At 50.3% G+C, this 14,561-nt stretch overlaps 1 protein-coding gene across 1 annotated transcript in view; it reads left to right on the top strand.

Annotated features, from left to right (window-relative positions):
- The window catches only part of SLC29A3 (solute carrier family 29 member 3), a 44,733-nt gene extending 34,294 nt beyond the window's left edge, over positions 1-10,439 (top strand). Inside the window, exons 4-6 of the mRNA XM_040242535.1 lie at positions 54-280; positions 4,555-4,717; positions 9,030-10,439. Coding sequence (XP_040098469.1) covers positions 54-280; positions 4,555-4,717; positions 9,030-9,681 — 1,042 coding nt within the window. The 3' untranslated portion in view covers positions 9,682-10,439. The remainder of the gene's footprint in view (positions 1-53; positions 281-4,554; positions 4,718-9,029) is intronic.
- Positions 10,440-14,561: the final 4,122 nt, after the last annotated feature.

Raw genomic sequence — 14,561 nt, 5'->3', positions numbered from 1 at the left:
GCTTGGGAGGCCTGGGGGCGGGGTGTCTCCAACCACTTGTATCCTTGCCTCAGGGTTCCGGTTCGTGTCCGCGTGCTGGCCTCGCTGACGACCATGCTGGCCATCTTCACGGTGATGACCGTGCTGGTGAAGGTGGACACCTCCTCCTGGACCCACAGCTTCTTCACCATCACCATCGTCTGCATGGTGATCCTCAGCGGCACCTCCACCATCTTCAATAGCAGCGTCTTTGGCATGACCGGCTCCTTCCCCATGAGGAATTCCCAGGCTCTGATATCAGGTGAGAACTAGGGCCCAGACAGCTGACCAGGTTGGTCTACCTGGGGATCATTTGAAGGAGCCAGAGGTGAGCATGTGGTAGCCCTTCCAGAAAAAGAAACGAGTGTTAGGTGTATTTCCATGATCTGTTATTACAGAACAAAGCACCCCCAAGCTCAGTGACTTAGAATAATAAGAATCACTTCTTTGGCAGGGACCAGCCATATGGCATCAGCCAGGATAGCTTGCCTGGGGCTGGAGGATCCACTCTCAAGGTGGCACACTCACCTGGCCGGCATGTTGATGCTGGCTGTTAGCTGGAAGCTCAGGTGGGGTTGGGGCTGGGGCCAGGGTTCCTCTCCACATGGACCTACCCACTTGAGCTTCCCCAGGGCGTGGCATCTGGGTTGCAAGTGCAAGCATCCCAAGAGACCCAGGCAGAAACACCATGTCCTTTTATGACTTAGCCATAAAGGCATGTCGGGGCACTTCCACTATAACCATAAGCCTACCTGGATTCAAGGGGAGAAAGCACAGACCCACACACCTCAGTGGATGAGTGTGAAAGTTATACTGTAGAAGGGCGGTTGTGAGGGGAGACATAGCTTCTGCTACTTTTGGAAAATATAGTCTGCCTGCCCAGTGGGTTTCCTGAACAGCGTTCCTTTCTTTCCTTCCCTCCTCTCCCCCTTTCCCTTCTGTCCCCTTTCCTTCTAGTTTCTTTTCCTTTCCATTATCCTTTCCCCATTTTTCTCTCCTTTCCTCCCTTCTGTTTGTCTTTTCTTCCTCTCTAATTTTGTAGAAGACTTACTGTGCACCAAGGATTCAAGGATGAACGAGACTCAGCCTCCCGGGAGCTGATAGCCTAGTAATAAACTCTGCTGTTTCCCTGAACTTTGGCATTTTCTGGGGGATGCTGATGTGATTTGGGCCAACTCCTTTAACTGAATGTTGATGCTAACCTGAGCCTGTTCCCTAGAGCTTAGAAGTTCTGTTCTCTCACCCAAATGTCTTGGCAAGATAAAAAGGAGCTGGGTCAAAATCAGTGCTTTTCCAGGAGACCACCATCCCTTAGAGCAAGACTAGGGGCTCCGCTGCTCTGTTCAGTGTCCCTGCATGTCTGTCTTGTGTGAAGGAGTGCTGCAAACATTTGAGAAGAATTTTGCAAAGAATCTTCTCTGTGCCCATTAATTGATAATGCCGAGCAGTATGTGATGACAAATACCTCCACAAGTGTATAACTCCACCCCATACCCACACCAGGGCCAGACATCACTGATTGATCTGTATCTTTTCTCCTAAACTTCTAAATCCTTCTCAACACAGCACTGGAGACACTTACTGTCAACAGATCAGAGATCAAACGTGAGCTCAGATGTGTTTGCCATTTTTCATATAGGATTGGGCTTCTGGCTATATCCTCAGATATGCTCTCAGGCCTAAAATAAAATAAAAGTGGACCCATTGCTAAGTTTCCTGAGTATAATCAATATACCCCTTGTAGTGCTTCAAGTAGGGCCTACCTAGGCTGAGGGAAGTGATCATTGAACTTTGGATTTAATCCTTCATGTCACCCTGGTTTCTTGTCCCCTCATCTCCCTCCATCCTGCTAGAGGATGTATTTTTCAATATAACAGTCTTGCTGGCTATCTCTCCAGGAACCAGTGACCAAACACACCAATATGCTGGCAAGAGGCCTTTCAGGTTCATCTGACCACCTGCAGATCTTCCAGAGAAGGAGACTCTCCTGTACATTTTGAAGGAAGTCCATTTTTGAAAAAGTGGAGTAACCTGGTACTCACACTTGGGTGCTCATTACTCCGGGTCCTGAGCCTTGTCATCACTGTGTGCAGCCCCCAGTGCACACCCTTCACGCGGGAGGATTTGGGGTGTCCAGATCTCCCAGAGGCCCCAGCACCCCTCTCCAGCCCCCGTTGTCCTCCGTCCAGAAGAGTCCATCTGTGAATTTCTGTGTGTTGGCATCTGAGGAACAATTCATTTGTTTTGTACTGGTGTTTTTTTAAGCTCCTCATTTGCATGTATTTCCATAACTGATGAGATAAAAGTGAGGAGTCAAGAAGGATGAGCTCCCAGAGGCCTGGTTTGTTGTTGATGATAATATTGTAAATTCTCTACAAGTTGGGAAGAGAGAGAGGAAAATCAATAGGCAGTGATGTTAAAATCTCTTCCTCGGGGCAGCCAGGGAATGTCTTACCAAGTTTAACTCCGGTTCTTACAAAACACCCAGGTGGGGATTACAGCTTCTCAGAAGTTGGCACCCTCTTGGCAAAAGGTTTACCCTGTTGTTGCTGCTTTGATGTAGGAAGGACAGAAATAGCCAAACACCTATTTAGGGATCAGAGAGGATTTATATGGCATTTCTCAGCATGAGACACTGTCCTGCTTTACATGTAATGATCCTGTTAATCTTTGTAACTTTCCTAAGAGGTGAGTTTTAACATTCCCATTTTACAGATGAGAAAATGGAGGCATAGAGAGGTTAAGTGATTTGCTGAAGGTCACACAGCTAGAAGTGGTAGAGCCAAGATTGGACTGAGATGTTCTTAGAGTCTGTGCTCTTAATCACTATGCTAACTTTCATTTCTTTGCCCTTCCCTCAAGTTCCAACCTCTGGCCCCACCCAGGCTAGCAGAGATCATAGAGAAGGTTGGGGAGGAAAGGGTCATGGGCTCTTCCCTGCAGAGCCACAGAGGTCCTGGGCTGTGGTGTGGGCGAGGCAGTGGGTGGTCATCATGGTGGACGAGGGCCTGACCATCACTCTCCCACCACTGCTCCACACAGCAATGGGCAGAAAGGTAGTATCTGGTCAGACCTGCCAAGTAATGACAAAGCAGCGGATGCCCACTTGGACCAGTGGGCTATTTGTAGTCAGTGGCCTTCTTGCCTCCTTGAGAATCAGTGTCGTGATCCTCTAAGGCCAGCAAATCCATCCATGCACCCAGGCATCCTGTATTCACCGGCCTTTACTGTGTTAACCCTGTTGGACATGTCCATTTGTTCAGTATTTTTTCCCATTCTCTGATTCCATCCCACTATAGTCTCAAGGGAGGGATAGGATGAGTATGAACCCCATCTTCCTGGCAAATAAACAGGCCAAGAGGAGTAATGATCTGCTCACACGTGACCATGTATAAGCTCTGACTCGTGGCCACCCACGGCTGTGATGGCTCAACAGAGAAACAAGATGCTTGCCCCCCCTCCCAGAAGTGACTGTGTGATTATGGCAAAGAAGGGGACTGGCATTTGCAGAAAGCCTGCTTTGTGCTGGGCCCTTTCTAAACATCATCTCATTTAGCCCTTAAAGCAGCTCTGCAAAGTGGGTGTCATTGTTCTCACTTTACAGATGAGCAGACTCTGGTCCCAAGAAGCCCCGTGAGCCCCCAGCTCACAGCGAGTAAGTGGTGGAGTCAAGTGTCAGATGTACACCTGTTTGACTCCTGGACCCATGGGTCCCTGGGCTAGGATGTGACATAGCACAGAAAGGGGTGGTGCCATGTGGTCACCTGGGCCACCTGCCAAAGCCCTTGGCGGCACAGCGCCTTCCAGGTGGCGGGGCAGACGCACACATACAAGTGCGTGAAGCCTCGTGTGTGACTGCATGGGGGTATATGACTGTGAGCGTGTGTGATAGGGTGTGAGTGTGTGTGCATCTGAGACAGCTTGTGATAGGGTATGTTTGTGAGTGTATGTGCGTATGTGACAGTGTATATGTGGGTGCGTGTGCATGCATGTTCATACGTGTATGGTACACAGCTAGGGTGAGCTCTGTGGGCTTCTGGCTGGTTTTCCAACCCTTAAGACCTCCCAGTCGGCCAGCCTCACTCGAGGCAGTGGGGAACCTGTGCTCGGACAGGCCAGAGCTTTTCCCCCAGGGTGATTCGTGGGTGGGCCCAGGGCAGGAGCGGAGCTCTCTGACACGTCCCACCCCTGAATCTAAAGTTTCTGACCCCGTCAGAAGGACAGTAAAGAGAAAAGGAGGGTTGAGGGTCAGAGCTGAAACCAGGAAGCAGGTGAGACCTTGGAGGCCATTTGCCTCCTCAGGCAGCAGCCTCTTAACGCCCACTGGAGAGGAGCTGGGCTAGGGACACCCGTGGAGTCAGAAAGCTCATGGCTGCAGGGCCCTCCTTGTCTGCCAAGGCCTCAGGGTACTGTGAGAACTGAAGCATCTCTCTCACCAGGGAGAACGTTAAGCCGGAGCAGAGAGCGGGCAGGCCTGAGAGGCAGGGAGGATGCGCCCGCCCTGACCTTCCCCGTGATGTCCCGCGCTCTCCGCAGGAGGAGCCATGGGGGGCACCCTCAGCGCCGTGGCCTCGCTGGTGGACCTCGCGGTGGCCAGTGACGTGACAGACAGCACCCTGGCCTTCTTCCTGACGGCGGACATCTTCCTGGCGCTCTGCATCGGGCTCTACCTGCTGCTGCCGCGGCTGGACTATGCCAGGTGAGGCCCACACGGGCTCTCTGGCAGTGAGCGGCTTCTTCCAGATTCGTTCCTTGTAAGCCCTTGCAGAGTATTGAATAGAGTTCCATGTGCTACAGTAGGTCTTCATTCGTTATCTGTTTTACATAGGGTAGTGTGTAATTGTCAGTCTCACAATTTCTCCCTCCCCTCACCTTACCCTTCAGTCACTATTATTTTCTACATAGGTAACTCTATTTCAGTTGTGTAGGTAAGTCCATTGGTAGCCTTTTCTTAGATTCCACGTAATAAGCGATAGCATATGATCCTGTGTGGCATCCTTCGACCTTTATCCTGTCTACCTGCACTCTTCTCTCCTCTAGGTAGAGCTCGTGTTTGTTTCCTGGTTTACTGCACATCTCCCCATTGAACTGTGATCCCTCTGAGGGCAAAAATCATGTGGCTTTTGTTCATTGCTGTGTCCCATGCCTCAGGCTGAGCCAGGCTCACAGAAGTTCCTCAGTAAATTGGCTGGGCCCTTGGATGTAAGAAGCTGGCTTTGCATCACAACCCCAAGCAGCTGGAGCCTGCATGTTTTCTGTTAGAGGGCAGGCAGTGAACGTGGGACCTGAGGAAGGCTGATGACCAACAGTAGCTCCTTGGGCTGAGCCCTTCCGCTCCTCTCTGCACTCAGCCCAGCCTGCTGGGGCCTCTCATTTAAAGCTCATATATCTACTCCTCCTTGGGGCAGGGCTGTGACTTAGCGCAGTTATTCCCACTCTCACATGAGAAAACCAAGCTCAAAGCGGTTAAATTACTTGCCTGAGTCCTGCAGCCCTTTGGCAGCAGAATCAGGATTTGAGCCCAACTCCAAAACTGTGATTTCAGTCCCTGTCTCTTGAGGCCCCTCTCTGCTCTGCAGGACCACTTTTCTTGCCTTAGTCTCTCTTGCTTTCTCTCTCTCCTTCCTCCTTTTTCTTTCTTGCTTTATACTTCTCTTTAAAAAAACAACCCATGGCTTTTTCTTACTTTTTATTCTTTTCAGTGCATTTTCACATCCATTGTCGTATTTGATACAGGAATGGCAGAAGTTATTTTCCTTGTTTCACAGGTGATGAGATGGAGACAGAGAAGGCCAGGCGATTGGCCTGTGGTCCCATGGCATACAAGCCAGCAGAGCTGGGGAGCACACAGGTCCTGGTTCTGCCAGATCCACAGGAAGCTATTTGGTGTCGGGGCGCTGAGCTAAGCAGTTCATTTTTTTCACTCAGGCTATATGACCACCTAGCACAGTTATTATGTTCCCATGTTACCAATGAGGAACTGAAGCTTTAGAGAATTAACCAACATCCCCAGGTTGCTCACCTGGTGAGTTGTAGGCAGAGACTGGAACCCGGAGTTATTTCTGGGCTGCATTCTTTCTACTGCTTCCTGCTGCATCCCTGGCTTGTGACTGCAAGGTCCTCCCTCCCCACTCATTCCTCCTGTCCCTGTGAGACTCACCTGCCTTCATCAGAACCCCGACTCTGCCAAGGGCAGGTTGCTCCCTCCAGTTAGAGGATTGTTACAACGTCAGCTGGCCCAGTGGCCTCAGGATAAAAGGGGATGGAGTGATGACACCATGTGCCATAGGTGACTTCAAATCCATGAGTCTGCCCCTCCCCTCTCTGACTCTTCAGGGTTGTCATAAAAAATTACCCAGTTGTATTCCGTGATGATGTCCCTATGATTCCTGGGGTCTGGCTGGCTTACTGTCCCCAGCACCCCATATATTAATACTGACTGGCACCTTGTTGGTGCTGATTATTTGAGTCAGTGAACAGAAGGCAGGAAGCTCCCCCACTCCTTCTGCTGTTTCCTGTGTCCTGTTTCAGGGAACCTCGCATGTGCTGTTTCCACTAGGGTGGCCAACCTTCTTTGTTTGCCTGGGACTAAAGGGGTCCCCAGGACCAGGGACTTTCAGTGCTAAAACCAGGACAGTCTCGGGCAAAACAGGACAGGTGGTCACCCTAGTTTTCAGTGTCACTTAAGCCATCCAAAATGCCTTCCAGCTGAGCACATGAGACAGCATACCCAGGACTCTGCCAGCCCGTGAAGCTTCTGTTTCTTTGCTGATTAACACTTTGGTCAAGACTTTTGGGTTTACAGAAACCCATCTGAGGATGGAGCTTTAGAGCAGTGCCCCAGGGCTGCTCAGACTAAATTTTACTTGAAAGGAGCCCTAGGTTGCCGCAGGTTGCTGCGCCCAGTGGGGCTGGGCCACACTGCCCCGTCACACCCAGGAGGAACTGAGCCTCACACAGTGCTGGAGTCTGCTGACCACCTCGGGGGCAGTTAGATCTGGAAGAACTTATGGGGAAGAGCTTCAGCCAGAGGAACTTGGTGAGGAGCTTCCTCAGAGTCAGCTAAGGCAAGGAGTTGACACTGAGTAGAAGGGGAAGTAAGAAGAGCCCTTTCCCTAAATAGTGATTGGGAAACAAGACAGGGTTCAAGGCCAAAGTGCCCAGCTCAACATCACATGGAAAAGTGATTCTGGAGAGGAACCCGCCCACTGACTTGCTTGTTGACAGTATGTAGCCCTTAGGATGGGAGGGCTGGCAGGGATCTCAGAAGCTTATGGCCACAGAACGCTCCATCTTATAGAGGAGGAAACTGAGGCCCCAAGAGGCCTCAGTCCCAGACTTGGCCTAAGGTCACACGGGGAGGCAGAAGTAGTGCTGAAACCAGAACCCAGCTGTCACCAACCTTCCGTTCTCCCCAGCCTCACCCAAGTCTTCTGTTTGAGATATGTTAATACATATTGGGGCTTCCCTGGTGACTCAGACGGTAGAGTCTCCACCTGCAATTCAGGACACCTGGGTTCAATCCCTGGGTTGGGAAGATCCTCTGGAGGAGGGCATGGCAACCCACTCTAGTATTCTTGCCTGGAAAATCCCCATGGACAGAAGAGCCTGGCCAGCTCCAGTCCATGGGGTCACAAAGAGTTGGACCCAAATGAGCAACTAAGCACAGCACAGCACATGTTAATACAATCAGCCTATATCTCCTGGTTTTTAGGCACCCAAGGCCCAGAGAGGTTGAGTGACTCAAGCAACGCAGCAATGCAAAGTGACAGCAACGCAAAGAGAACTCAGCCTTTTCTACTCTGGTCAGAGTAGAAGAAATGGAAAAAAATGATCATGTTCAATGTTGAGAATAGGGGGGAAGGTATACTTTTATAGGCTTATCAGTTCTTTCAACAATTTTGTTTTGAAGGGTTATTCTCTGCCTAGAGATTTAGCTGGGAACAGCCATACATGTCCTTGCCCCAGGGAACTGTCTTCACTTGAAGGAGACAGATGATAAACCAGTAAACCAACACAATGATTATAAATTGTGGTCAGTTTTTTCTAAAGAAACAGGTGCTCTCATGGAGATTGAAGGGTTAGGTTTCGTTAGTTTGGATGGGTAGGTGGCACAAAGCGGAGATAAATTGGTTCTACCTATCCAGAGAGCAGGTTATCAATATCTATCAAAATTTTAAAGATTTTAAAGCAATTTTAAAAATTACTTGTGATCCAGCAATTCTTCTAGAAATCTGCTCTACTGAAATTCTATACAAAGATTTATGTATAGGGATATTCATTGTACTATTATTTATAGTAGAGAAAACCAGAACTAACCTAAATGTCCAGCATTAGGGGAGCAGTTAAATTGTATATACATGCAGTGAAATACTCAGTGGCAACACAGCATAGAGGCAGAACCATGTGTCCCTGTGTGAAAGGATGTCCACAAGATACTGTCCTTTAGACAATAGTGCACATGCATTTATGGGTAATAGTTACGCATCTATTTAGGCAATTATATATTTATATTATGTCATTTATACTATTGCAGAAAGTTTTACAATACGTAAAACTTTAGTCCCACTTTTGCTTAAAAAACTTCACTCTGTATTATTTGGGTTCGTTTCATCAAGCATGTGTGACTTCTATAATTTAAGATTTTAAGCTATTTTATATTTGAACAATAAATACTGCTTCAGCTCCGCCTCTCCCCACCCTATAACCAAGCAAAACTGAGCGAGTGAGGCCTAGAGCCCAGCTCACCGTGCAGTGTCAGTACTGGCTTCCTTTGTCCCTGCTCACGACGTGACCAGCACTACAGAACAATGGACCGGAGCCCAGCCTTTCAGGCAACACCAGGGCAGGAAGCCTGGGGACTCTGCAGGCTCCCTCCAGCCACGCTGCAGCACATGTGCCATCTGAGGGCATCCTGGGGCTTGGGCTCTACATGCTGGACCACCTTGTCCCTGGAAAGCCCAAGTGACCCTCCTTTCTAGGCCCTCTGAAAACCAGCTTCTCCTCTGCAGGTACTACATGAAACCTGTCTGGCCAACCGTGTTTTCTGGTGAAGAGCAGCTGCCCCAGGACGCCCCCAACCCCACTTTGGTGGCCCCGGGATCCAGCGACCCCCAGACGCCACCCCTTGGCCCCATCCTGAAGAAGACCACTGGCCTGGGCTTCTGCATCGTCTGTCTCTTCTTTATCACCAGCCTCATCTTCCCCGCCATCTGCACTAACATTGAATCCCTCAGCAGGGGCTCGGGCTCGCCGTGGAGCACCAAGTTCTTCGTCCCCCTCACCACCTTCCTCCTGTACAACTTTGCCGACCTGTGTGGCCGGCAGATCACGGCCTGGATCCAGGTGCCCGGGCCCAGAAGCAAGGCGCTCCCTGGGCTCGCGCTCCTCCGGACCGGCCTTGTCCCCCTCTTCGTGTTCTGCAACTACCAGCCCCGTCGCCACCTGCTCATGGTGCTGTTCCAGTCTGACGTGTACCCGGTGCTTTTCACCGCGCTGCTGGGGCTCAGCAATGGCTACCTCAGCACTCTGGCTCTCGTCTACGGGCCCAAAATCGTGCCGCGGGAGCTGGCCGAGGCCACTGGGGTGGTGATGACCTTTTACGTGTGCCTGGGCCTGGTGCTTGGCTCCGCCTGCTCTGCCCTGCTCGTGCACCTCATCTAGGAAGGGCAATGACCGGACTTCAGTGCTGCATGGTGCCCGGGGGCTTTAGCAAGATGGGCAGGAAGCGCCAGAAGGCGCCAGGTGGCGAGCAGGAAGGGCTGGAGTTGGTCTCTGCAGAGCCCAGCACGCACCCGGGCCTGGTTGCTCCCAGGGATCTGGGACCAGTGCCATTCCCAGGCCAGGCAGACATTCCAGACACTTCAACAGACGTCCTGAGACATTTCAGGACCAAAGACACCTGAATAAGACACAGTTACCAGATACACAGTCAGAAAACTCTTCGCCAATGGGCACATTCCGCCTGTCATTTTTCCCTCTTGGGAACTGTGTTGCCAGTATTTGGCTCTGAGTTGTTAGAGGGTGAGTGCCAAGACTATCTCCAGTCACTTTGCCTTCTCCCAGCCTTGCTCCTTCCAGATGATGGCAAGATGCGAGACTCCTTAGCCCTCCTCCCCAGGGGAAGTCCCCCTGGGATGGCCAGTCCTCAGGCCTAAGACCTGAGCCTGTGCAAACCCCACTTTCCACTAACCAGACTGCAACCCTGGGAAGACAGGCCTTCCAGGAGCCCTTTATTCCCTGGATGTGGGCTCCAGAGGGCCTCCCTGTGTACACGGGACCAAGCATGTCAGGCCTGGATTTCAAACAGGGACCCTTCAAGTGGTCTGTGGCCTGGGTCAGGACAGGGTTTACGTCCATGTTTACAAAATGTCAAGGCCATTGGTTCAAGGGCCTAATAAATACCTGGGTATTTAATGAAAGCCTTATTGATGGCTGTTTTAGGGTCTTGGCAGGAAACAGCATACTCAAATTGAGTAATTTAAGAATATTTGAAGAGTGGATATAGGAACCCTAAGAGGTTAAAGCGTCTGCCTCCAATGCGGAAAACCCAGGTTCTATCCCTGGGTCAGGAAGATCCCCTGGAGAAGGAAATGGCAACCCACTCCAGTATTCTTGCCTGGAGAATCCCATGGACAGAGGAGCTTGGTAGGCTTCAGTCCATGGGGTCACAAAGAGTCGGACATGACTGAGTGAACCAGTAGTAGTAGTAGTAAGGGGTTATATGCATTATATCCCAGAAGTAGTAAGGTGGTTCTATTCCAGGCCTGAAGAGAGGAACACGTCCAGCCTGCTGTAGCCCACAGGATGTATGTTCCCTCCCTGCCATCCCTCTACAGCGGAGAATCAGATGGAGAATGGAGAGTGGATGGAGGGGCAGATGTCCAGGGGGAGCCACCAGCCCCTTCACTTGCATAAGTTGGTTTATTATGAGCATCAGTAGAGCTCTGAAGCTTTGTCAACAGAATTAGATGTTCCTGTGTCCTGGCTTGTTCTGAGTAGTTGTGTGTTTTGAAGCTGTTGTTTCCAAAGGCAATGCTCGTGTTCTGAGACCCCCACATGCTCATGATCCCCTGACATGAGTAATGATTTGTACTTTTTCAGGTTCCTTGAAGGCTCCCACAAGGCTGCTCCTTGGGGGAGCAGGCTGACGTGGGAATTGGAGAAAGGGACTAGATCAAGCAGGAGTTCTTTCTCAAGAATCATCCTGGAAACACAGCGCTTACCCCCAAGAAGTGGCAACTCTGAGAGACATAAATCAAGGAGCCCCTGCTCTGAAGAGTGCCAGATCTGAGATGTCCTGCAGACAGCTGATTAAACTGGGAAGCAGCCAGTAGTCCACCCCATGGCAACATCATGTTCCCCACCGCCTCAGGCTCGTGCACACTCCTTTTCTTTCACCAGAGATTGAAAAGGACACCCCTGAAAGGTTTTATGAAACCTGACACTTGAAAAAAAATTTTTTTTTAATTTAAAAAATAAATTATCCCATCTCCCCCTTGGTTGCTTTCACTGCCTTCAGTGCCGTTGATCATCTGGGGCATCTGTCTGGCAGGTGGCTCATCTCAACCTCAGGTATCTTATAAACGGGCAGCATGTCTGTGTGAGGGTAAAACAGCAGTCTCTGAGCTCGGAGGTGGGGACCACCTGGAGCTAACCGAGGAGGAGTGGGGTCTCTCATGCTCTGTTGAAGAGGGGTAGCTTTCCTCTGGTAGTGAGATGATTTGAGGTTAGCGTGAAGTGAGAGGGGGAGGAGGGTGGCCAGCCGTGTCGGTGCAGCGCTGTGGGAACTGAGATGATGGACTCTATCAGTGCCAGCGCCAGCGCCAGCTCTGCCGCTAGAGGAAGGGCCGGCTGCTTGGCTGGTGGGAAGAGTATTCAGGCTTTTGCCCACTCTTCTTTGTTGCTCATTTTGCAAAGGATCGTTTCTTCTCAGGGAGGGAGGAAGGAAAATAAAAACACATCTCCAAGTAGAGGGGCAGACCGTGGAGTTCAGGCACCCTTGTCCCCCGGTTACTGTAACAGCCGCTCATGGGGCCTGGCCGCTCTGGGTCTCAAGTCTCATGTGACCCCAGCAGGCTTGTGGAACTAGCTCACAGGTTCTGGGTGTGAACAAAACTTGCTCAAGAGAAGGATTTTTCAGTGAAAGAGGTGGAGAGGGATCCCCAAGACGGGGCCTCTGTCTAACAGTTCTCTCATTCAGTCCCAAGTGGCAGTTTTTACTGCATGCCCTTGTGTATTTCCAGACATTGTCATTTTCCTCCTTTCATTCAAAAAAGAAAGCCAGAGGCAGCCAAACGACTGACTGTTTAACTAGTGGGTGACCAGTTCCTGCACGCATGAGGACACGAGAAGGCTTGAATCAGGGGTGGATTTTATTAACAAAGACCCTCATTCCGCTGTCTTCAGCCCAGGACTGCCAAGGAGATTTGGGGCTTTCTAATTAGCTTGGACGTGACATGGGGTGGGATGGAGGGGTCACTGAAGGACCTCAGCTTCTGAGACTGTGGAATGCTTTAACAGAGAACACCAACCAAAAGAGGGAAGGCCAAAAGTCAGTTGAAAGAAGACTTTATTTCACTGGAGGTTAAATTTAAATAAAAGATGTTCATCTTTTTAAAAACTGTATCACAGTTGATTTACAATGTTGTGTTAACTGCTGCTGTACAGCAAAGTGATTCAGGTGTACATATATTTATAATATTCTTTTCCGTTATGGTTTATCATAGAATATTTTTAAAATTATTTATTTATTTGTTTTTGGCCATGCTGGGTCTTTGTTGCTGTGCAGGGTCTTCTCTAGTTGCGGTGAGCAGGGGGCTCCTCTCCAGCTGTAGTGCAAAGCTTCTCACTGCACTGGCTTCTCCTACTGTGGAACATGGGCTCTCAGGCATGGGGCTTCAGTAGCTGGGCACGTAGGCTCAGTAGTGTGGTTCCCGGGCTCTAGAGCACAGGCTCGATAGTTGTGGCCCATGAGCTTGGTTTGAAGCTTGAAACCCTCGACTATCATAGGGTGTTGAATATAGTTCTCTGTACTCCACGGTAGGACTTCGTTGTTTACCCATTCTTACAGAAGCTTAGGTCTGCTAATCCCAGCTTCCCACTCCGATCCTTCCCCAACTGCTTCCCCTTTGGCAACCACAAATCTGTTCTCTCCGTCTGTGTTTCTGTTTCGTAGATGGGCTCATTTGTGTCACATTTTAGATTCCACATATAAGCAATGTATTTCTCTTTCTCTTTCTGACTTAACCTCACTTGGTGTGATTGTCTCTAGTTGCGTTCACATTGCTATAAGTGGCCTTATGTCATTCTTTTTATGGCTGAGTAGCTTTCCGTCATACGTGTATGCCACATTCTCCTTACGTGGACGTTTCGGTTGTTTCCGTCTCTTGGCTGTTGTGAACAGTGCTGCTGTGAGCACGGGGTGTGTGTTTCTTTTCGGCTTATAGTTTTGCCTGGATGTATGCCCAGGAGTGGGATGCTGGATCATATAGTAATTCTATTTTTAGTTTTCTGAGGAGCTTCTATACTGTTTTCCGCAGTGGCTGCACCAGCTCACATTCCTACCAGCAGTGTAGACGCATTCTCCTTTCTCCACACCCTCTCCAGCGTTTATTCTTTGTAGACTTTGTAACGATGGCCATCCTGACTGGTGTGAGGCATTGTGGTTTCATTTTCATTTCTCTGTTAGCGATGTTGAGCATCTTTTCATGTGCCCATTAAGCCCATGCTCCTCTTAATCCCATGTGCGTCCTCAGTGAAAGGATGTAGTTTCTACTTTACCAGCTTCACTTCCTTGGTGGCAACTTGGTCAGTGCCAGCTATGCCTGGGGCTCAAGTCAACTGCTGCCCTCCACCTGTCAGCTGGGGTCAACCCGGTTTCCAGTCCAGCTTTGACCTCAGCAGGATCCACTAGGAATTTCAGCCCACTAGCTGGTAGAGTCAGGGGCTAGCCATCTGGTCACAGACTTCTCCTTGAAACTCAAAGGAGACCCAGGGTCTTGGTCAGCCTTTCTGTCAGCTGCCCAGGCTTCTGGCTCATTGCTCCCTGTGCCAAAGCTTTACCTACATTATTCCCCCATCTGTAGATGAAGACAGTGAGGCTCAGAGAGGTTAAGTAACTTACCTAAGATCACTCAGCTACTAAGTGCCCAAGACAAGAAACCCAGATCTTTGTGAACTCAGAGATCCTCCCCAAGCCTGCCCTCATGCTCCCGTGTTGAACATCCACTTTCTCCTTGGTTCTGTTGCCCCTGTTTCTCAGTCTTAGATTACTGAAGTGTTCCAAGTAGCTCTGTGGCACAGAACCCTGGCCTAGTTGATCTGACTAGTGCAGCTGACCAGAAGCCCTGCTGGACTGATCGCCTGTGGGTCCAGACCCGAGGCCACATCAGGCTCACCACTCCAACCACGCCGTGCTAGGCACGGGCTCTTGGGCTGCTTTCAGGTCTGCTCTGTCCAGTCCATTTCAATCCCCAGCCCCTGCCCTCCTGGTCTCATGCCCCCACCTCCCCCACACCAGCCCCAGCTGCTGAGGTCACCCC

The sequence above is a fragment of the Oryx dammah genome, unplaced genomic scaffold, assembly GCF_014754425.2.
Source record: "Oryx dammah isolate SB20612 unplaced genomic scaffold, SCBI_Odam_1.1 HiC_scaffold_6, whole genome shotgun sequence".
Taxonomy (NCBI): Eukaryota; Metazoa; Chordata; class Mammalia; order Artiodactyla; family Bovidae; genus Oryx; species Oryx dammah.
The sequence above is the reverse complement of the archived record's forward strand: the minus strand, read 5'-3'. Positions and strand labels throughout refer to the sequence as shown.